We start from the raw sequence: 21,607 nt of genomic DNA, 5'->3' as shown, positions 1-21,607 counted from the left end.
GCAGGCGGGACTAGGCGCGTGGTGGCCGCGGCGGCGCTGTTCGCCGGCTGTGACGTAATAATTGTGCGCCACCACCGCCGGTGGGTCTGGGGCTCGCGGGAGGGGAAGGAGGAGGAGGAGGAGGAGGGGGGGGGAGGTGGTGGAGGTGGAGGCTGAAGCAGAGCGAGAGGCGGCCGCGGCGGGGCGGCTCGGCGGGGCGGCGCGCGGCCCAGAAGCGTTGGAATCCTGAATTGAGACGGCTACGCCTGAAGACAGCAGGAGTGGCGGGGCAGCCGCCGTCGCCGGAGAGATGAGCCGGGAAGCCTGAGGCCGGAGACGCCCGCCCTCGGGCCTGTCCGCCCGGCTTCCCCGCTCCCGGTGAGGACGCCCCCTCCCCTCCCCCCAGCTCTGCCACGGCCTCTCCCATTCCTGGACCCCATTCCTACCTAACCGGGGCCCAGGAGGCCCTCGAAGGGGCTTTTTAAGGCCCTTGCGCGCCGAGCCGCCCGAGCCTGTAGGATCCTACCGGTGCTGGGACGTATTCTGGTCCCCGGGACGGAGCAGGAGAGGGGGCTGGGCCAACCTAGCTCGGCTCAGTTCAGCCCCAGCGCGCCTTGATTCGGCTGCTTAAGCGCCGCTTCGGTTCTGTTTCAGTTTCCTCTAAAATCATTCCCTTTCCATTAGATTTTACCACCTGAACCATAGCCATGGTATGGTTCCTTCCTGAGACTACCTGAGCATGCCCACACACCCCACTCATTCCACGGTGATGGAGACCTCTTTTCCCACTCTAGGTCACGGTTTTCCTGCGGAAATTGTGTTCTCCTCAGGTGTCTCTGTACCATGTCAGGATTCCCGTACTGAGCCTTCTCCGTTATTAGGCTTTCAACTAGGACATTCCTGGTGGTACTAAAATAGAGAAGTGGAGCCTGAAAATACTAGGTTTGATCTGGGGATCTGAGAAATAAGAGCCTCGAGGCCTGCCGCTTAGCCATTCTTCCTTGCCTCTATCTGGGCAGGAGAGAGATGATGGCACAGACTCTGAAGGGCACCTTGTGGACCATATTAACTAGGAAGATATGAAGTTAGGAGTTTTGAAGTTTTTTTCTCTTTTCCTTAGTTTATTTGCATTTGATTGCAGAAGAGGCGTGCTGAGGAAGAGAGGCAGAATCTGGAGTGTAGGATGTTTGGATTCTGACGCTCTAACCTTTGTTTTACAGGTTACTGGAAGATGAAAGAGACTATACAAGGGACCGGGTCTTGGGGGCCTGAGCCTCCTGGACCCGGCATAGCCCCAGCTTATTCAAGTCCCAGGCGGGAGCGTCTTCGTTGGCCCCCACCCCCCAAACCCCGACTCAAATCAGGTGGAGGGTTTGGGCCAGATCCTGGGTCAGGGACCACAGTGCCAACCAGACGCCTTCCTGTCCCTCGGCCCTCTTTTGATGCCTCAGCTAGTGAAGAGGAGGAAGAAGAAGAGGACGACGAGGATGAAGATGAGGAAGAGGAAGTGGCAGCTTGGAGGCTGCCCCCCAGATGGGGTCAGCTGGGAGCCTCCCAGCGGCCTCGCCCTCCCCGCCCTGCTCATCGGAAAACGTGTTCACAGCGCCGTCGCAGAGCTATGAGAGCCTTCCGGATGCTGCTCTACTCAAAAAGCACCTCGCTGACATTCCACTGGAAGCTTTGGGGGCGCCACCGGGGCCGGCGGCGGAGCCTTGCACACCCCAAGAACCATCTTTCACCCCAGGAAGGGGGTGTGACACCACAGGTGCCATCCCCCTGCTGTCGTTTTGACTCCCCCCGGGGACCACCTCCCCCCCGGCTGGGTCTGCTAGGTGCTCTCATGGCTGAGGATGGGGTGAGAGGGTCTCCACCAGTGCCCTCTGGGCCCCCCATGGAGGACGATGGATTAAGGTGGACTCCAAAGTCTCCTCTGGATCCTGACTCGGGTAAGGTGGGAATGGGGCAGAGGAGGGCATGGGGAGAGCTAAGATCCTGGGAGACCAGGAGCCTCTTGCTGTGGTGAGAACTGGGGTCTAAGGAAAGTAGGAGGGCAGAGAGAGGGAGGGTCCAGAACAGCAGTGAAATGTCTTCAGCTCCGTTTTGAGCAGGAACTAAGTCTGGGAAGAGAGTCAAGGCCAGGATACAGGATCCATAAGTAGGTGTCCTGTGCATAGATGAGAAAGGGAGTTGTGGTTTAGTGAAGTCAGTCATGTCCGCTTGAAGTCCCACTTCATGTGGCCTCTCAGGATAAGTGCCCCTGCGTGTACATTTCTAGAGAGTGCCGTTCTTATAATGGTGGGATGGGATCTCTCTGAGTAGTGGAGTACATCACCTGGACAGTTGTGTGTGACATTCTCACTCAGAGTATTTCTCTTTCGGAGAACCCCACTAAACAACTTCAAGCTTTCTTTTTGTTTATTTATTTATCTATTTTTTAAAAACGTTTATTTATTTTGGTTGTGCCGGGTCTGAGTTGCGGCAGGCTTTCTATTTCTTTATTAATTATTTGAGTATTTATCGAGCCTTTGCTGTATGCCAGGTACTATGCTAGGTGCTAAGCATATAGTGGTGAGAAATATTTCTGAAATTTACATCTCTCTGAATTCCTAGTGTTTCTTGCTTTCCTCCTGTTTATGAGTACAGGCATACCTCATTTTATTGCGCTTCGCTTTATTGCAATGCAAAGACATTGCATTTTTACAAATTGAAGGTTTGCGGCAACATCGAGTAGAGCAAGTCTGTCAGCGCCATTTTTCCAACAGTATTTGCTCAATTCATGCTTGTATCACGTTTTGATAATTCTCGCAATATTTCAAAGCCTCCACCCATGAAAAGATTACAACTCACTGAAGGCTCAGATGATTAGCATTTTTTAGCAGTATTTTTTTTTAATATTTTTATTTTATTGGCATATAATTGATTTACAATGTTGTATTAGTTTCAGGGGTACAGCAAAGTGATTCAGTTATACATATACATATATTCATTCTTTTTTTAGATTCTTTTCTCATATAGGTTATCACAGAATATTGAGTAGAGTTCCCTGTGCTCTATAGTATATCCATGTTGGTTATCTATATTATGTATAATAGTGTGTGTATGTTCATCCCAAGCTCCTGATTTATCCCTCCCCCCACACCGTTTCCCCTTTGGTAACCATAAAGTTTGTTTTTGATATCTGTAAGTCTGTTTCTGTTTTGTAAGTAAGTTCATTTTATCTTTTTTTTTTAATTAGGTTCCACATATGAGTGATATCGATACTTGTCTTTCTCTGTCTGACCTACTTCACTTCGTAGGATAATCTTTAGGTCCATCCATGTTGCTGCAAATGGCATTATTTCATTCTTTTTTAAGGCTGAGTAATATTCCATTGTGTATATATACCACATTTTCTTTACCCATTCCTCTGTTGATGGACGTTTAGGTCGCTTCCATGTCTTGGCTATTGTAAATAGTGCTGCCATGAACATTGGGGTGCATGTATCTTTTTGGATTATGGTTTTCTCTGGTTATATGCCCAGGAGTGGGATTGCTGGGTCATATGGTAGTTCTGTTTTTAGTTAAGGAACCTCCATACTGTTCTTCGTAGTGGTTGTACCAATTTACATTCCCACCAGCAGTGTAGGAGGGTTCCCTTTTCTCCATCTCCAGCATTTATTGTTTGTAGACTTTTTGATGGTGGACATTCTGACTGGTGTGAGGTGATACCTCATTGTCGTTTTGATTTTCATTTCTCTGATAGTAATGTTGAGCATCTTTTCATGTGTAACAAAGTGTTTTTAAATTAAGGTATGTACTTTTTTTTTTTTAGACATAATGCTGTTGCACACCTAATAGATTATAGTAAGCATAAGTTTTACATGCACCAGGAAACCAAAAAGTTTGTGTGACTCGCTTTATTACATTATTCGCTTTATTGTAGTGGTCTGGAAGTGAATCCGCAATATCTCTGAGGTATGCCTGTAGTAACTTTTCCTCTCTGTCTTTTATAACCTCTTGGACATAATTATCTCGTGCTTTAGGGTTTTCATTCTTTAGAGTTTATATTGGTAGATTTTGTTTCAATTCATCCTTTTTGTGGTCTTATAATTTGGGTGCATCATTTAATCTTCCCATTGGCCTTTGATCTGAGCCAGTTTCTTGCCTCCATTCTGTTTCCCCTGCCCTGCAGGCCTCCTCTCTTGTACTCTGCCCAACGGCTTTGGGGGACCACCTGGGCCAGAAGGGGAGCGAAGTCTGGCACCCCCTGATGCCAGCATCCTCATCAGCAATGTGTGCAGCATCGGGGACCATGTGGCCCAGGAGCTTTTTCAGGGCTCCGATTTGGGCACTGCAGAAGAGGCTGAGCGGCCTGGGGAGAAAGCTGGCCAGCACAGCCCCCTGCGGGAGGAGCATGTCACCTGTGTGCAGAGTAAGGAACCCTAGAGGATCTAGTCTCTTTCCCACAGCTGACTCCTAGATCAGAGTCTGGAGGCCTTACCTCACTCCTCTCTCCCTCCTCCACTCAGGCATCTTGGATGAATTCCTTCAAACTTATGGCAGCCTCATCCCCCTCAGCACTGATGAGGTAGTAGAGAAACTGGAGGACATTTTCCAGCAGGAGTTCTCTACACCTTCCAGGTGAGGCATGAAAGAGATGCTCTTTGGAAGAGGGCTGGGACCGGGGAGATGGGGTGAGAAAGCTGCTGCCTTTTCGGGGAGGAGGAGGAAGCTAGAACTGAGGGGAGGAATCTGCAGGCAAGGTGCCAAGCCCCTGTGAGCCAACCGGGAGGGGCTTTACGTGGGACCCTGAAATACCACGTGTACCTAAGTATTCATGTGCCTCTTACTGGGGAGTAAGCCTTTAGCAAGTCCTCAAAAGGACCCATGACTGAAAAAAAAAAAAAAAAAAAAAGGTTAGTTTTAGATTCTTATTCTAGGCAGTAGAAGGTACTTCTGTGTGCCCTAGCCCCCTCGTCTCTTGTGTGACCTCACCCTTGGCCTACCCAGGAAGGGCCTGGTGCTGCAGCTGATCCAGTCATACCAGCGGATGCCAGGCAATGCCATGGTGAGGGGCTTCCGAGTTGCCTATAAGCGGCATGTGCTGACCATGGACGACCTGGGGACCTTATATGGACAGAACTGGCTCAATGACCAGGTAAGGAGGCGTGCAAAAACAGGCCCAAGAGGGGATTCAGGGAGCAGGGTGTCTGGGGCCCTCTGCATGGGGGAGCCCTGTACCCATGCCACACCCTCCATGGCAAGTGGCCTCCCATCTTCTCCCCAGGTGATGAACATGTATGGAGACCTCGTCATGGACACGGTCCCTGAAAAGGTAGGCCTAACCAGATACTTCAGTCCCTGGAAGAACTCCCGCAGTTTTAAGCAGCTTTTTCAGTCCCTTTCATCTCTTCCATTTTACATAAAGAGGGTCTTTCTCTCTGGGGAGAGGCAGTAGAAGGTAATTTGTTCAATTCAAGTCTGTAATCTTGGTCCTGAACTTAACAATTTTAGTCCTTTCCTCCAGTCTGTAGTGTTTTTCCCCTATGGCTAACCCCACAGATTGGGGTGGGAAGCTATAAGATGAGGTTAAAAATAGTTTGTTTTTACCCTCAGTGAGTTGGACTAGAGTTTGTTGAAACCAGTCCTCAGAGCCATAATGAAATGGAGTGGGCTGGGGAGAGGACACTTAGCAGGAGGGCCTGAGGTCTTTTCATTCCATCCAGTTCTTTTGTATCATTGGCACAGGTGCATTTCTTCAACAGTTTCTTCTATGATAAACTCCGTACCAAGGGTTATGATGGGGTGAAAAGGTGGACCAAAAACGTGAGTTATGAATTCACATCTACTTGTGTAACACCTTGCCTCTAAAGAAGAGTTCTGTTTCCTGTGAGCCCTTTCCTCAATCCTGTTCATTCAAACTTTCAAGTATTTATTAAATGTCTTCTGTGTGCCAGGTGCTGTTCTGGGCACTAAGGATACAGTATTAAATAAAGAAAACTTCTTGCCTTTATGGGGTGAGAGTAAATATGCAAGTTAAATTTCAGCTAGTGATAAGTGCTATGAGCAAATTAAAACAGTAATGTGGTAGCATGGGGGTGGGTACTTTAGATTGGGTGGTCTGGGAAGGCCTCTGTTAGCTGAGACTTGAATGACAAGGAGCTAACCCTGTGCAGATCTGGGGCAAGGGTGTTCTAAGCAAAGGGGACAGCAAGTACATGGGACACAAAGTGAGAAAACGTTTGAGGGTCAGAGGGCCTGTGTGGTTGGAGCAGAGTGAGCAAAGGGAAAACGATAGAAAATTTGGTCAGAGAGTAGATAACGTGAGGCATGGAGGGTAGATTTTTTTTTTTAATAAATAAATTTATTTATTTTTGGCTGCGTTGGGTCTTTGTTGCTGTGCACGGGCTTTCTCTAGTTGTGGCGAGTGGGGGCTGCTCGTCATTGCAGTGCGCGGGCTTCTCATTGCAGTGGCTTCTCTTGTTGCGGAGCACGGGCTCTAGGTGCGCGGGCTTCAGTAGTTGTGGCACACGGGCTTAGTTGCTCCGCGGCATGTGGGATCTTCCTGGACCAGGGATCAAACCCACGTTTCCTGCATTGGCAGGTGGATTCTTAACCACTGCGCCACCAGGGAAGTCCCGAAGTGAGGGTAGATCTTATTCTTTGTGTTCTGAGAAGCCATTGAAGAGTTTTAAGCAGGGTGGGAAGTGCCTCATGTTTTAAACTCCTGTTTCAATGATAGATTGAAAGAGGCAAGAGTGGAAGCAGGCAGGCTAAATGGAGTAGCCGAGAAGTCCAGATGAGAAACTTGGACCAGAGTGGTAAAGGTAGAAATAGAAGTAGTTTTATCTAGGATAAATTTTGCCAGTAGAACCAATAGGACTTTCTGATGGATTGGACATGAGAAATGAGGAAAAAGATAAGATTCAAGGGATGATGCTTAGGTTTTTGGCCTAAGTTCCTGGGTAAAACAATGAAGGGGAAGGGGAGCCAACTTGGCGGTGCGGGGGGAGTTCTTTTCCCCTGTCCAGTTAGTTTACCTGCCCTCTGATTCAAAGGCCAGGAAATATCTATAGTGAGTTAGGGCCGTTGACTCCAGCATTTCTTAATTCCTGTCTCCAGGTTCAAGAGCTTACACCCGCAGGGACCTGGCAGGCCTTCTTCTGGTAGAGGCAGGGTGACATGCAGTGGAAAGAACTTGGCTTTCTATATGCCGGTGTTTAAATCCCACCTCTGCCATTTCTTACTTCTGTGACCTTGAGCAGTGACTTTACTTTTCCAAGCCACAGTTTCCTGATGCGAACTTTCTCAGAGGATTGTTGTGAGTGTTTAACTGATCGAGCATCTGTTAGGTGCCATGCGTTGTTCTTAGTGTATCATGGATATTAATTAATCTGTATAACGAACAGGTGAGGGTAGGTACTGTTATTTTCACCCTCTTACAGAAAAGGGAACTGAGGTACAGAGAGTTATTAAGTGGTCATATGCTAGTAAATGGCAGAGCTGGGTTTGAACCCTGAGAGTCTGGCTCCAGGATCCTGAGCCTGGGTTCTTAGCTCTACTAAGCACTTGTGCCTTTAATGTGTGTGAAGTACCTGGCCCTGTCCTGGGCTCTCGAGTGTTTGTTGTGCGCCACCTCCTCCGTCCTGCCTTCCTCCTTAAGCCCAAGAATCCAGACATCCAGATGCTGAGCCTTGCCTCGCAGTCTAGGGGCTGGGTATTGAGTTCTCCCACTTGGCTCCTTGCCTGCTTCTCCTTTAGAACCCTCCTGGCAATAGGCAGGATTCCTGTGCTGTCTTTCCTGACCTCCAGCACTGCTTCCTTAGGTGGACATCTTCAATAAAGAGCTACTGCTAATCCCCATCCACCTGGAGGTGCATTGGTCCCTCATCTCTGTTGACGTGAGGCGGCGCACCATCACCTATTTTGATTCGCAGCGCACCCTGAACCGCCGCTGCCCTAAGGTTTGAGAGGGAACGGGAAAGATGGGCAGAATGTGGGGAGGAGATCCAGTGGCAAGGCATTTCAGGCAGAAGGGTGGGTTTGGAGGCTCTGAGGAGCAACCTGGGCTTGCTGCCTGTGACCACCACAACTTGGGTTCAGTTGGGAAATGTAGGGGCATCACTTCCTCCTTTTCTCCATCTACATAGCATATTGCCAAGTATCTACAGGCAGAGGCAGTGAAGAAAGACCGGCTGGATTTCCACCAGGGCTGGAAAGGTTACTTCAAGATGGTCAGTTTCTAGAGGAGGGTTATGGGGGCGGTTTTGGGGGCATGGTAGGAGGCAGAAGTTGAAGCCATACGTGTAGGGTCTCCTCTAGGAGAAGGGCTTACCTTCTTTTTATTCTCTAGAATGTGGCCAGGCAGAATAATGACAGTGACTGCGGTGCCTTTGTGTTGCAGGTAAGCAGATACCAGTTGGGTTAAAGAGTTGGGAGGGAGGCGGGAAGCTGTCTCTCATTTGGCTCACAGCCACTTAGGGAGCGGGAGTAAGCTTCTGTGTTAGAATGCAGAAACCCTGATTTCATTGTCCTCTCTTGGTTTCTCCATACCGCATTGGGACTGGGTGTGTGGTCCTTGGTCTCTGGCCCTGATATAGCTGCCTCCTGATCCCCTAACGCAAAGTATTTTCTCTGTTAACACTAGGTGTTTTATGTATCAAATAGGAACACTGGCTTTAGAGTCAGACTTCTTTTGAGCCCCAGTCTATGGGACCTTGGCTTCCTTTGTGAAATGGGAATGTTCTCGGAAAGATCCAGTGAGATGTGTATCATACAAAATATGTAGCACAGGTCCTGATTTGGGGGGGGGATGCTCAGTAGATGGTTCTCATGGCCTGCTTTGTTAACACCCAGTATTGCAAGCACCTGGCCCTGTCTCAGCCATTCAGCTTCACTCAGCAGGACATGCCCAAACTTCGTCGGCAGATCTACAAGGAGCTGTGTCACTGCAAACTCACTGTGTGAGCCTCGTATTCCAGGCCTCAAGCCCATTCATTAATGGGCAGGGGGACATGGGAAACCCTTCCTTCCCAAGAAACTCCAGTTCCCTTTGTCTCTAGCCTCTTCCCACCCAATTCCCTTTGGATTTTCATATTTAAATGTTTTAATTGATTTCTGTATTTTTTTTTCTTTGAGAGAATATTTGTTGATTTCTGATGTTCAGGGGTTGGCCATGGAAAATCCCCTTTTTCCTTCTGTCTACAGGGGAGTATGGCCTTGTGGCCTGGGTGGGGCAGTCATCTCCCTTCCATGTGCAGGGCGGGGGGGGCAGCAAAATCTTTGCTGGGGTGGTGGGCGGGCAATGGGATTACTGCCTGCCAGATCTTCAAACTTTTTTATATATATATATATATATATAAATACCATGGTCCTTCTCTGGTCAATAAAGGATCCTTTGGAGATACATAGTGGTGGTCTTCCTTAAGGGGCCTCAAACTAGTGGATATGCTCTCCAGCTTTCCTCCAGTCAATGCTGTTAGCTACCCTTTCATGGGTCTTGAGACTTACCCCGGGGGCCAGCTTTCCATCCCTGGCTCAGACAGTGCCAAGACCATGTCTTCAACCAAAAGAATCCCCCAGCAGGGGGAGCCAGGGCTGGAAGGAGGGAGAGTAGGTAAGCCTCAAAAATACGGGAGCTTGAGAGGTGCTGAAGTTGGGAAAACAGCATACTTAAGGGAGCCCACCAAGATTCATGACAGCAACCCCAAATGCTCTTAAGCCCGTTACGTTAGTTCCTTCATCCTTTCTCCCTCCAGCCCGGGGGTATGGCCCTTGATTCCATTATCCCTGTACATTCGGAGTTGGTGTCCGATTTAATCTTTGCTGCAGGAGAGAACAAAATAAAATGTGGGTCCAGTGGAGACCTGGAGCAGAGGTAGAAGGAAGTGCTGCTCCCGGGAGCCCGGAAGTCCCTGGAGGCTGAAACCTCGCCCCCCTTGCGTGATAGGGTCTGCTAGGCCACATGACCAGGGCACTCTCGCCTCCGCACGTGTATGGGTGCAGGGCACCAAGATGGCTGCCAGGCCTCGAGGCCTGAGTCCTGTATGTCACTTCCGTACCGGCAAGAAAGGCGGGCCCTTTAGCCAATGAGGCCGCGGGGCGGGCCTTCACCGTGATAGGCACTCAAGCTATCCAATGGTGGTTGCATGCCAGAGCGCCGACGAATGAACGTCACGCCGGGTTGCTGAGCGGCGGCAGGCGGAGCCGAGGAGACCAAGCCAATGCGATGGCTGGGGCGGGGTTGGGCTCCCTATAAGTTGTCGATAGGCGGGCACTCCGCCCTAGTTTCTAAGGATCATGTCTGCGAGTCAGGATTCCCGGTAAGAAAGACATTTGCAAGAGCTAGTGGCTACTTACCCTGCTCTCCCTTCCGAGGACCCCGCCGGGGGAAGCTGAGGTCCACCGCCCTAGGCCCCCCCCAGGGTTGCGGGGCGAGCAAGCCGGGAGCACCCGTGGGCGGGGGGGGGGGCGGTGAGGGGCGGGTCCACGGCCGACGTTGCCGCCAGGGCTTAGGTAGAGGCCGAGGACGGCCCAGGTTTCGGGGCTCGGCGCGCGAGGTGCGCTACGAGGGCTCGACCGACGAGGTGCGCGAAGCCCCGGCGTTGAGTCGGGCGGCGAGGTGGCAGCCTGGCGTGGGAAAGAGAGGTAGAGGCGACCGTGCGTGGCCCGGAGCCGCCGGCCCTGTTGCCTCACTGCCGGAGGGCTCGCGCGATCGGGATTCTGGAGGATTCTGACGGTACCACTCGCCGAAGGCGGGGGTGCCTGCGTCCTCAAATCCAGTCGCTGAGTCGCGTGGAGCTGTGGGTCGGGGGAGAAGAAGCCGGCCGTTCTGTGTGCTGGTTTTCTTGACGGCCAGGACCGACCCTAACCCCGAGGAGCGGCCGCGTGAGGCACCAGGAGCCCACCCGGCGCCGGGCGGGCGGGTCCATTTTGCCGCACAAGCCGGGCAATTGGCAAACTGCGGATGGTCAGGTCCACTTTCCTTCGGGGGTGAGCGGCCTGAGGTATGGGAGGGCGACGCCATTTCGCGACGGGGCGGGCGGGATGTGGTTTGTTCCGGGGTGGGGTGGGGGGACGCCGCCGAGTGGTCGAGGGAGCAAGCACATGGCGTCCCGAGGTGTTCCCCTCCCCCAGTCCGCTTCGTTTCTAAGTGTTGTGCAATCTCCCCCTTTGCTAGCTTGGCTGGGGCTCATTGTGCGCGAGGCCGCCACCGCCCGCGGCCTCCCACATCCGGGCACTGCGAGGGGGGGGAGATGGGCTCGAGGGAGTGGGGGAGGGCGCGGGCTGCATGACGTGGGGGGAAGGGGATGTCCTACCCTGGCATCTGGGGAGGAGAGGGCGGGACTTCCGGCGGGCAGGGGCCACGGTGGGAGGTGCACGCGTTTGGGCTTGGAGCGTCAGGCTCAGGACACGTGGGCCCGGAGGCAGGCACCACCTCCGCGCCCCTTAAACGCAGATTGCTTCCTTCCAGCCTCTGGGTCTTCTAGGAAGGTTACTCTATCATGTCGGGGTCGGCTTGACTTGAGCCGCTCCCGAGATGGGGCCTGACTCAGTTGTAAAATAACTTATGTTTTTTTGGGAACACGTGGGGCTTGGACTAGGGAGTGAAGGCTGATGGCATCATGCAAAGTTGGTTTGCTGCTAGGAAGAGGCTGGTTGTCAGGATTTCTACATACTGTATTTTTAAATCGACAGATCTAGAGACAATGGCCCCGATGGGATGGAGCCCGAAGGCGTCATCGAGGTGAGGTTGGACCCCTCCCACCATTATCCTTTAACTCTGGCAAAAGCAGTGCCACTAGCACTGTTCTTTGGCTTTTGAAGTGGTGGTTTAGTGAATACACCAGTGATTGAAACCCAGGATTCAGCTGTACTACGTAACATAAAACTCCCAGGTAGTTAGACACGACACCTTCACTCTCTTGCAGAAATTTGTTTAAAGATTTTAAAGTGTGTTTAAAACATGTCACTCAGATTCTGTTCTTTCTACAACATCTAGGTTCACTGTTTACAAGTGGGCTGGCCCCTTAGGGCGGTTTCCCAGGTCATGTAGAACCATCAACCATCTGGCTTCCATGGGGAGAAGAGAGGTTGTGGGCTCTGAAGCTGGTGCAGGCACCAGGTCCTGTTTACTCCAATGTAAGAGCACAGCCCTATTTCTCCTACTTGAATTTGTTTTCTACAGAGTAACTGGAATGAGATTGTTGACAGCTTTGATGACATGAACCTTTCTGAGTCACTCCTCCGTGGCATCTACGCCTATGGTTTTGAGAAGCCCTCTGCCATCCAGCAGCGAGCCATTCTTCCTTGTATCAAGGGTAAGACCCTTCTGCCCCAGAACAAGTTCTGGACTGTCCCTGGCCTGGGTAGAGTGGTGCCTGGTTGGTGGTGCCTGTCTCATATCAGCCAGGGACAAAGTAACTCCTTGTTTATCCCAGCTTGGCTTTTGGTTTGTGCCCATGTCTGGTTCATGCCCTGGAAACATCGATTGCTGGTTTAATTTCAACAAGGTAGTGTTTTAGCCAGATCATGCTGGCTATTTACAGCTGTATTTCTAGCCCAATTTTGTGCAGTACTAAATGGCTGAAACCTGGCCTGATTGTCCAGATCTCTTCTTGTTTGGATACTGTGTTGTCATGTAGAGTCTGAAGCACTTATTGCTGGGCACATATGTCTATTGGTTGCTTACTAATCTCATTCAGCAGGGCTGTTGAATGTCTCACGAGTCCAAAGAATGCTTTCTACCATACAAAATTTCTCTCCTGATTTGTGTTTAGGTTATGATGTGATCGCTCAAGCCCAATCTGGGACTGGGAAAACGGCCACTTTTGCCATATCAATTTTGCAGCAGATTGAATTGGATCTAAAGGCCACCCAGGCCTTGGTCCTGGCACCCACTAGAGAGTTGGCTCAGCAGGTGAGTTTACCATTCTTCCCCTGAAGGACTTATTTAGCAAGTGGTTAACATAAACCAGAAATCAGAAGTTACGTGCTCCAACTCCTACCACTTTTGGAAGAACTGAAGTATGGGGAAAAGAGATGATATAAAGTCAGTTGATGACTTTTATGTCTCAAGACTTAGTAGGTTAGTTGTAAGCTTTTTCCTCACCAAACACTGTAAGCATCCCTTACTCCACCCATTTCCTGAGTCAGACGGGGAAGGCTGCTGGGTGGAGCCTGGCTGGCTGGGCAAGTTTGGCTGTTCTATGAAGAAAACCCCCTGGCAATGGGCAAAGAGATACCTGATTGGTGGTGGTGCTCTTGTATCAGTCAGGGGCAAAGCAGATGTCTAGTCCTTTCTTCATCGTAGCTTGATGCCTGGGTTGGTGGCCAGAGCTGTTTCATGGCTGGGGCACATAAAATGTTGGGCTATTTTCCTGGGTCTTGGAGGGAAAAAAGATCAGAAACACTTGTCTCATAAGTTGATTACTGAGTTTAGGGGAATGTATTCTTACAGTGTCCTGCGGAGGTATCATGGTCATTCTGTGCCTAACTTCTGAACAAAGGCAGTGTAAGCAAGAAGTTACAGTAGAGCACCACTCGAGGGCCCTTAACGTTTAGAACATGCTTTAAGAGTGAACATGCCGGGCTTCCCTGGTGGCGCAGTGGTTGAGAGTCCGCCTGCCGATGCAGGGGACACAGGTTTGTGCCCCGGTCCGGGAAGATCCCACATGCCACGGAGCGGCTGGGCCCGTGAGCCATGGCCGCTGAGCCTGCGCGTCCAGAGCCTGTGCTCCGCAACGCGAGGCCACAACAGTGAGAGACCAGTGTACCGCAAAAAAAAAAGAGTGAACATGCCATCCAATGTAGGCAGGAGTACAACAATACATAGATGTCATTCCACACATAAAACTAATTGCTGTGACCCATCGAATAAATGGGTCACAGTTGATGACTTACAGAAAGCTGTGAGGTCTAATTGGTTAAGAAGCCATATTGAAGTTGTTTCAGGGGGCCATTATTGTGAATCAGTGTGTACATTCAGGAGCCAGACTGAGTTCAAATTCTGAGACTGCCACTTACCAGCAGTCTAATCTTAGATTGTTTAACCTACCTGTTTATTGCTTAAGAAGTGAGCTTAGGGGGGGCTTCCCTGGTGGCGCAGTGGCTGAGAGTCCGCCTGCCGATGCAGGGGACACGGGTTCGTGCCCCGGTCTGGGAAGATCGCACATGCCGCGGAGCGGCTGGGCCCTGTGAACCATGGCCGCTGAGCCTGCGCATCCAGAGCCTGTGCTCCGCAACGGGAGAGGCCGCAACAGTGAGAGGCCCGCGTACCGCAAAAAAAAAAAAAGAAGTGAGCTTAATAGTGTTTGTCTCAGAGCTGGAAAGAATAAAATACATAGCACTTAAAATGGTGCCCGGCAGTTGTAGCTAATATATGAGCACTTATGTTTTTCTGGTTCAGATACAGAAGGTAGTTATGGCCTTAGGAGATTACATGGGTGCCTCGTGCCATGCCTGCATTGGGGGTACCAATGTGCGTGCTGAGGTGCAGAAGCTGCAGATGGAAGCTCCCCATATCATCGTGGGTACCCCAGGCCGTGTGTTCGACATGCTTAACCGGAGATACTTGTGTGAGTGTACAATTTTCTAGCTCTCTGGGTCACTTCCTATACATGCTTTTCCAGTTTCTTAACGTGGCCACAATTTGATTCCCAGTGATATCCTCTGAGAGTTGCTCTGTGATGAACCCCATGCGTGTCATCTGAGCCTGGCTTCCCTGTCATCTCAGCCCATGTAGTGTTCTACTTCCCAGGGCTATTGTCTGGCCTGGCAAGGGGGTCCCAGGCAGAGGATCAGTCTTTGTCTTCTGAGAGCAGACCGCCTGTCCCTGTTTTTTTTATTGGGAAAGTTAGGGGTAGTTCACATTTCTTTAGTAACTACCTGTTGGTGTTTTTCTTTCTGCAGCTCCCAAATACATCAAGATGTTTGTACTGGATGAAGCTGATGAAATGTTAAGCCGTGGGTTCAAGGACCAGATCTATGACATATTCCAAAAGCTCAATAGCAACACCCAGGTGAGGAGGACATTGGCGTCTTGCGCGCATGGCTGACAGTTGCTTTGTGTAGGTTGTGGTGTGCTTGGGGTGATGATGGAGCATTATCAAGTGCCAAAGGAGGGACTTCCCTGGCAGTCCAGGGGTTAAGACCCGGCACTTCCAATGCACGGGGGTATGGATTCGATCCCTGCTCAGGGAACTAAGATCCTACATGCCACGTGTTGTGGCCAAAAAGTTAAAAAAAAAAAAAAAAATCTTGGATGATATCCAGACATGTAAAAAACCCAAAAGTGCCAGGGGAACCCATGGGGTTCTGGAGTATCCCCTACCCTGAGACTGCTCTTTTTTCCCATTAGGTGGTTTTGCTGTCAGCTACAATGCCTTCCGATGTGCTTGAGGTGACCAAGAAGTTCATGAGGGACCCAATTAGGATTCTTGTCAAGAAAGAAGAGTTGACGCTGGAGGGTATCCGCCAATTCTACATCAATGTGGAACGAGAGGTGGGGGCCCAGTGCAGGAGGCGGGCCTGGTGGTAAGTTGTTGGGTATAGCCCCTGACTGATCTCCTCCCACCACCCCACCAGGAGTGGAAGCTGGACACACTGTGTGACTTGTATGAAACCCTGACCATCACCCAGGCAGTCATCTTCATCAACACCCGAAGGAAGGTGGATTGGCTCACTGAGAAAATGCATGCCCGAGACTTCACCGTCTCTGCCATGGTGAGGTTTCTCCACCTTGTTTTACCAGCAGAGTCACATGTCAGGGTCCTACTCACAGTTCTCTCAGAACCAACGCACCTACTTGTAACACCGTTACACCATTCTATTTCCTGTTCTAGCATGGAGATATGGACCAAAAAGAACGAGACGTTATCATGAGGGAGTTCCGCTCTGGCTCTAGCAGAGTATTGATTACCACTGACCTACTGGTAAGTAAAAGGGCATTTGGACAAGAGGGGAAGGAAGATGGGAGAATCCAAGGTGATTCCCTCTTCCAAGGGGCCTGCTAGTGCCCCTCTTCAGGAAAGTAGCAACTTGGAATAAAATCTGGCACGCCTCTGGTTTCTGGGGAGAGGGGATGTTTGTTTCCTTGCCTTCCTTTGGCTGCCTACATGTATGCTTAAGTCTCTTTTTGCATAGACTTAGGGTGTCCTCTCATTCACACACTGAAGCTGCCTTTTCTCTGGACATAGGCCAGAGGCATCGATGTGCAGCAGGTTTCCTTAGTCATCAACTATGACCTCCCCACCAACAGGGAAAACTACATCCACAGGTAAATGCAGATCTGGACTGTTAACCAGCCCAGCCCCCTCCTGCCCAGTCCTCCCTGCACGGAAGCGTCTTATTTAATCTTTAATCCTCACTTATTCTAAGGTGTCCTTGTTTTCCAGAATCGGTCGAGGTGGCCGTTTTGGTCGTAAGGGTGTGGCTATTAACATGGTGACAGAAGAAGACAAGAGGACTCTTCGAGACATTGAGACCTTCTACAACACCTCCATTGAGGAGATGCCCCTCAATGTTGCTGACCTCATCTGAGAGGGGCTGTTCTGCTACCTAGCCCCAGCCAGGGCTCAGTCCTTGGGGGGCGCTGAGGAGCAGCAGGAGGGGGGAGGGAAGGGAGTCAAGGGATGGACATCTTGTCATTTTTTTCTTTTTTTTTTTTCTTTGAATAAATGTCACTTTTTGAGGCAAAAGAAGGAACCGTGAACATTTTAGACACCCTTTTCTTTGGGGTAGGCGCCGTCTCTTCTCCCAAAAACACTAATCCACTTCCCTAACCTAGTCAACCTCCAAACCCCAGAGGCTTTCCCCACCCCACCTGAATTCCTCTGAAAATGATTCAGTCCACCTCATTTGCTGGACCAAATCTGGAGGGAGAACCCCTGAGGAGTTAGGTGGCCCAGGGGGTTGTCCCCAGGTGGGGGGAGTAGGGGAGAGAAAATGGTAGCCATTTTTACATTGTTTTGTATAGTATTTATTGATTCAGGAAATAAAGACAAAATTCTGAATAAAATGACTTGGAAACTGCCTGCGTCGGCTCGTCATTTCTTACCTCCCTTTCCCTCCCATCTGCTACTGGGTACAGCTCTACTCCCTTCTGTTGAGCTTTTTTTGTTGACTGGAAAATGGTAGTGTTAACTGGATAATATGACCTTTCTGGAAGGGGCTGGGCAAAGACCATGGTAAGTACCTCACATGCCTCAGCAAAGAGGAAACAACAGGGCTTCCCTGGTGGCGCAGTAGTAGAGAATCTGCCTGCCAATGCAGGGGATACAGGTTCAAGCCCTGGTCTGGGAAGATCCTGGAAGATCCCACATGCTGCGGAGCAACTAGGCCTGTGAGCCACAATTACTGAGCCTGCGCATCTGGAGCCCATGCTCCACAATGAGAGAGGCCCGTGCACCTCAATGAAAGAGTGGCCCCCGCTTGCCACAACTAGAGAAAGCCCTCGCACAGAAACGAAGACCCAACAGCAAAAAATAATTAAAAAAAAAAAAAGAGGAAGCAACAGACGGAGAGGAAAGGGAGTAGAAATAAATGTTCAAGTTTTACATCCTATTGAACTGTGACAGGGAGGGGCTGCTGGCTCCATAATCACTTGTCACAACCACTAAGCATGTTTTGCTGAGGCAGACAAATGAATCCCCAAGGATCCACTTACCCAAAACTCCATCTCACTATCCACATGACACATGTTGCTGACGGCCCCTACTTCGGTGACACCAGGGCCAATCGTCTAACTCAATGACAAAATTTTAATGACTAAGAGATTGGTGGCTGGGGCTGAGGTGCCTGAGTCAGGCTGGGGGTTGGGTTACCTCAGTTACAGGAAGTCAAAGATTGATTTCCTCTTTTTCCAAAAGAACTGAAGGCAGAGGGTATAGGGTTGATTGAGCAGGCAGGCAGCTGGTACCGACACAGAACCAAGCTGGACTCTGGGTGGAGGCTGTTCTGTCATGAGGTTGGCTGTGCTCTTCTCTGGGGCCTTGCTGGGTCTACTAGCAGGTAAGGAGAAAGGGGACAAAGGGGAGGAGGCCCCTGGGAAGGAGCCTGCCCCTGGGTTGCTAACCAGTGTTTCCTCTGAAAGCCCAGGGGACAGGGAATGACTGTCCTCATAAAAAATCGGCCACTCTGCTGCCATCCTTCACGGTGACACCTACAGCTACAGAAAGCACAACAAGCCCTGGAACAACCAGCCACAGAACGACCAAGAGCCACAGAACGACCACTTACACGGCTACCACCACTCATAAAACTACCACCACAGGTACCACCAGCCACGAGTCTTCAACAGCCACTCACCATCCTGCTACCACCACCAGTCACGGAAATGCCACAGTTCATCCAACAAGTAACAGCACTGCCACCAGCCCAGGACCCTCCACCAGATCCCCCTGCCCAGGACCACCTCCACCCTCTCCAAGTCCTAGCCCAGGCTCCAAGGAGGCGATAGGAGACTACATTTGGACTAACGGTTTCCAGCCCTGCGTCCGGCTCCAAGCCCAGATTCAGATTCGAGTTCTGTACCCAACCCAGGATGGAGGAGAGGTAAAGCCAAACAACAATAGAGGACATAAGGGGAAGGGGATGAGGCCTTCCGCTACGGTTCAGAAGGGAAGGAGGAAGTAAAGAAGTAGACGAATACAGGGTGGAGACAAAGGGAACAGGGAACCTTGGACGGCACAGCTGTGTAGTCTTGTGACCCTCTCTCGTCTTTTAACTTCCGCAGGCCTGGGGAATCTCTGTTCTGAACCCCAACAAAACCAAGGCCCAAGGGGGCTGTGAGGGTACTCATCCCCACTTGCTCCTCTCATTCCCCTATGGACAGCTCAGCTTTGGATTCAAGCAGGTACTTAACCCTCATCCCTCACTCTCACCCTCCAAGTGCCCTACCCCTACCAACTTCTTGCCGCACTCCTTACTCTGTGTACCTGGATGCCACTCTCCCCTGCTGCCCTGAGTCTTCCTGGTCACCTCCCCAGGAGCCACTGCAGAGCACCGTCTACCTGAACCATGTGATTGTGGAGTACAACGTGTCCTTCCCCCAGGCATCACGTGAGTAACCTTCCCTTTCTCATCACTTGCACTAGATGTCTGGGCTCCTGAAGGGACCTAGGCTGGGGGTATAAGGGGATGTGGCTATGGAGCTGACCCTTCCTCGTTCTTTCAGAGTGGATATTCTCTGTTCAGAATTCATCCCTTCGAGATCTCCAAACCCCTCTGGGCCAGAGCTTCAGTTGCAGAAATGCAAGCGTCATTCTTTCACCAGCTTTCCACCTGGACCTGCTCTCCCTGAAGCTACAAGCTGCTCAGCTGCCCCCCACAGGGGCCTTTGGACCAAGTAAGACCTATTCCTTCCCTCCCAGAATTCTCCCACTGCACTGAAAGCCCTCCCCCCAGGCCTATAATCTCCCTTCCTGCACCCCCAAATTTCCTCCCCCTCTCAAGCTTGTCAGAGCTAGGGGTAACTGTCCTCCCCTCCTCTATAAGACTCCACCCAGGCTCCCCCTTTTTTTTTTTGCTCTGAGTCCTCTAGGTGAGCCAGCCCTTCACCAATCTCCTACTTCCCAACATTCCACATTCCCTCCTCCCTCCTTCCACCTTTATTCCAACCACCACCGTTGTGATGCCTACTTGCCCTATCTTTCCGCCAGGTTTCTCTTGCCCCAGTGACCGATCCATCTTGCTGCCTCTCATCATTGGCCTGATCTTACTCGGCCTCCTCACCCTGGTGCTTGTTACCTTCTGCATCGTCCGGAGACGCCCACCCACTTACCAGCCCCTCTGAGCATTTGTCCCAACAGCCAGGGCACCAGGAGGTGCCCTCATTTCTCACCACGCAACTGACTCAGAGACAAAGTTATCTTCCTTCCCTGTCTTGATGAACAAAAGTCGAGATAATGCAATCGGGAGGGATGAGAAGAGCGCTGTTTATTAAATATGACTGATTCCCCCTCCCCCATCTCCAGTGGGAGAATAGTAAAACTTGATCAAATCTTTATCCTTGGTTTTCCTTGTCCTTCCTGCCAGGATTAAAAGCCATGAGTTTCTTGTCACACACCTTTCTGTACCTTCCATGGTTGAGTCTTGGGGAGCCAGGAACAGCTGGTGAGGAGGGATGAAAATGTCACTGTGTGGCCCAATGCCCTCACGGGTTCATCCTTCGAAGCCTGACACAGCTGGTGTCGAATCGGCTTCGCCTCCCTTCCTCCTCTTCTTCTGGGGCCCCTGGCTGGCTCCAGTTCCCTCTCTCCTCCAATCCAGTGGAGCCACCCATCCCAGCAGCCTTCTTTCCAACCTTCATATTACAGTTACAGGCAAAGTAGGCAGCAAAAGCAATGAGTGTGGGTGGGAAGGTCACAGCCCTGCCCTGCTCCGTTTCAAATGCCCTGCCCTACCCAGTGTGCCCAGGCCTAACGAACAGCCTGGATTAAACTCTTCCCGCACCTGGGATGCTCCTATCTCACCTGCAAAGGGTTTTCATCAACCACGGGAGCAATGCGTACTGTGAACTCCACATACGATCACCCTCTATGCTCCTGGGAACAACATGCCTCCAGCCTGGGCGACCCGCGGAGCCAACCCTGAAGTCCCTGGTGGTGGCGCACCTAGTGGTGGTGGATGGCACCCCCAAGGCAACCTGAATCCAGATTCTTCAAAGGACCTCCCCGACCAACAAGTGCCAGACCCTTTACAATCAACTATGAGCATCCCCGGGGCCAGAATGGGACCCTTCCAGTTGTAGCAGCCGTGTACGGCTACAGAAAGCAGCCGCCAGGACCTGCAGACCCAGCCCTCTGAGGGCAGCACGTGGCAGGGACCAAACCACCACACCACCGCCTCGCCGACACCCCGTTATGACCTTGCTGACTGTGGTGCGGGAGTCCCCAAAGGGTGTGGTACTCCCAGCAGGCGCCCAGCCAACAGAGCGTGATGGCCAGGCCCATCTCCACCGAGATGGCCGAGAGCTGGTGTCCCGGCACTGGAGGGCAGAGAGCATCGCTCCCGCCGCGTAATCCACGATGCCCTTTCCCAAGGCTAGCTACTAGGCCCCCTCCGCCCGGCCCAAGCCCTGGCTCAGCACGCGGTCACAGAAGGCCGAGGAGCGGGCCTTGGCCTAGAGGTGGCGCCCTCGGGCCAGTGGGGTGAGAGGGAACCCCAGGGCCCTCGTTTCACAGGGGCGGCCAGGGCTGGGCCCGCACGGGGGTTAAAGGCGTTGCAGTCCCCCGAAACTGGGCTCACCTTCCCCACCTCCCCCTCCTCTGCTTCACTGTCCCGGCCCAGCAGTTGCTGGCGCACCCATCTGCGAAGGCCTGGGCGAACCTGAGGAGGAAGCAGCATGGGCTCGGCGCCTAAGGAGGGATGCCTGGCTCAGACTGTGCCCCTCCCGTCGGTGCCGTGTCCTCTGGAGACGCCGAGAGCACGGGAGAGAGAACGCTACAGAACCTCCCCCCCCCCCCCCCCCGCCCAACGCCATTTTGGAGACTCACGCTCCTTCTGTCTCAACCTCGTACAATGTAAAGTCAGCTGGAAGAAGACAAGATGGCGCCGAGCAGGAGGAGCGGAGAAAGGCTGGAGGATAAATCTTGTTGCCGAAGCGGAAGCGTAAACAAAGGCGCGAATGATGGAACTGCGCAGGCGTACA

The 21,607-nt window shown here is 51.5% G+C and overlaps 3 protein-coding genes and 4 non-coding genes across 8 annotated transcripts; all 7 read left to right on the top strand.

The window, feature by feature from the left end:
- The first annotated feature begins 126 nt into the window (after positions 1 to 126).
- Positions 127 to 9,364, top strand: SENP3 (SUMO specific peptidase 3). The gene is made up of 11 exons (XM_029213305.1): positions 127 to 357; positions 1,200 to 1,925; positions 4,151 to 4,390; positions 4,488 to 4,599; positions 4,969 to 5,116; positions 5,246 to 5,293; positions 5,707 to 5,784; positions 7,785 to 7,922; positions 8,109 to 8,192; positions 8,312 to 8,362; positions 8,815 to 9,364. Exons 2-11 carry the CDS (start codon positions 1,211 to 1,213, stop codon positions 8,923 to 8,925), a joined length of 1,725 nt encoding a protein of 574 aa, XP_029069138.1. The 5' UTR covers positions 127 to 357; positions 1,200 to 1,210; the 3' UTR covers positions 8,926 to 9,364.
- An 882-nt stretch (positions 9,365 to 10,246) lies between these two features.
- EIF4A1 (eukaryotic translation initiation factor 4A1) lies at positions 10,247 to 16,989 on the top strand. Of its 2 annotated transcripts, none has more exons than XM_029210877.1 (11): positions 10,247 to 10,280; positions 11,656 to 11,704; positions 12,146 to 12,278; positions 12,738 to 12,877; positions 14,366 to 14,534; positions 14,869 to 14,978; positions 15,317 to 15,460; positions 15,544 to 15,681; positions 15,801 to 15,890; positions 16,155 to 16,234; positions 16,353 to 16,989. In XM_029210877.1, exons 1-11 carry the CDS (start codon positions 10,258 to 10,260, stop codon positions 16,495 to 16,497), a joined length of 1,221 nt encoding a protein of 406 aa, XP_029066710.1. In that variant the 5' UTR covers positions 10,247 to 10,257; the 3' UTR covers positions 16,498 to 16,989. The 2 variants fall into 2 exon arrangements, with proteins under 2 accessions (XP_029066710.1, XP_029066711.1); XM_029210878.1 differs by lacking the exon at positions 10,247 to 10,280 and adding an exon at positions 10,455 to 10,964 and having other exon boundaries at positions 16,353 to 16,655.
- LOC114889828 lies at positions 12,313 to 12,447 on the top strand. Its single transcript, XR_003792130.1, has one exon. It is a non-coding gene; the product is annotated as a small nucleolar RNA SNORA48 (small nucleolar RNA).
- LOC114889829 lies at positions 13,176 to 13,320 on the top strand. Its single transcript, XR_003792131.1, has one exon. It is a non-coding gene; the product is annotated as a small nucleolar RNA SNORA48 (small nucleolar RNA).
- On the top strand, positions 14,638 to 14,778 carry LOC114889845. Its single transcript, XR_003792145.1, has one exon. It is a non-coding gene; the product is annotated as a small nucleolar RNA SNORD10 (small nucleolar RNA).
- Positions 15,936 to 16,077, top strand: LOC114889891. The gene has a single exon (XR_003792182.1). It is a non-coding gene; the product is annotated as a small nucleolar RNA SNORA67 (small nucleolar RNA).
- Positions 16,990 to 17,200: 211 nt separating the features above from the next.
- On the top strand, positions 17,201 to 21,198 carry CD68 (CD68 molecule). The gene is made up of 6 exons (XM_029210879.1): positions 17,201 to 17,967; positions 18,050 to 18,510; positions 18,692 to 18,811; positions 18,945 to 19,017; positions 19,133 to 19,303; positions 19,617 to 21,198. Exons 1-6 carry the CDS (start codon positions 17,919 to 17,921, stop codon positions 19,748 to 19,750), a joined length of 1,008 nt encoding a protein of 335 aa, XP_029066712.1. The 5' UTR covers positions 17,201 to 17,918; the 3' UTR covers positions 19,751 to 21,198.
- The last annotated feature ends 409 nt before the right edge of the window (positions 21,199 to 21,607 follow it).

The sequence above is a fragment of the Monodon monoceros genome, unplaced genomic scaffold (assembly GCF_005190385.1).
Source record: "Monodon monoceros isolate NGI ecotype Baffin Bay Population unplaced genomic scaffold, NGI_Narwhal_1 Super_Scaffold_9, whole genome shotgun sequence".
NCBI lineage: Eukaryota > Metazoa > Chordata > Mammalia > Artiodactyla > Monodontidae > Monodon > Monodon monoceros.
This window is presented reverse-complemented; position numbering and strand designations above follow the sequence as displayed.

What these genes read in the sequence shown, in the direction of transcription:
- CD68 (XM_029210879.1), top strand. Translation starts at nt 17,919, where the DNA reads ATGAGGTTGGCTGTGCTCTTCTCTGGGGCCTTGCTGGGTCTACTAGCA. An exon ending in CTTGCTGGGTCTACTAGCAG is followed by an intron (nt 17,968 to 18,049) that starts GTAAGGAGAAAG and finishes TTCCTCTGAAAG; the next exon opens with CCCAGGGGACAGGGAATGAC. An exon ending in CACAGGGGCCTTTGGACCAA is followed by an intron (nt 19,304 to 19,616) that starts GTAAGACCTATT and finishes TCTTTCCGCCAG; the next exon opens with GTTTCTCTTGCCCCAGTGAC.
- SENP3 (XM_029213305.1), top strand. Translation starts at nt 1,211, where the DNA reads ATGAAAGAGACTATACAAGGGACCGGGTCTTGGGGGCCTGAGCCTCCT. An exon ending in TCCTCTGGATCCTGACTCGG is followed by an intron (nt 1,926 to 4,150) that starts GTAAGGTGGGAA and finishes CCTGCCCTGCAG; the next exon opens with GCCTCCTCTCTTGTACTCTG. An exon ending in GAGTTCTCTACACCTTCCAG is followed by an intron (nt 4,600 to 4,968) that starts GTGAGGCATGAA and finishes TGGCCTACCCAG; the next exon opens with GAAGGGCCTGGTGCTGCAGC.
- EIF4A1 (XM_029210877.1), top strand. Translation starts at nt 10,258, where the DNA reads ATGTCTGCGAGTCAGGATTCCCG. An exon ending in ACATCAATGTGGAACGAGAG is followed by an intron (nt 15,461 to 15,543) that starts GTGGGGGCCCAG and finishes CCACCCCACCAG; the next exon opens with GAGTGGAAGCTGGACACACT. An exon ending in ACTTCACCGTCTCTGCCATG is followed by an intron (nt 15,682 to 15,800) that starts GTGAGGTTTCTC and finishes TTCCTGTTCTAG; the next exon opens with CATGGAGATATGGACCAAAA.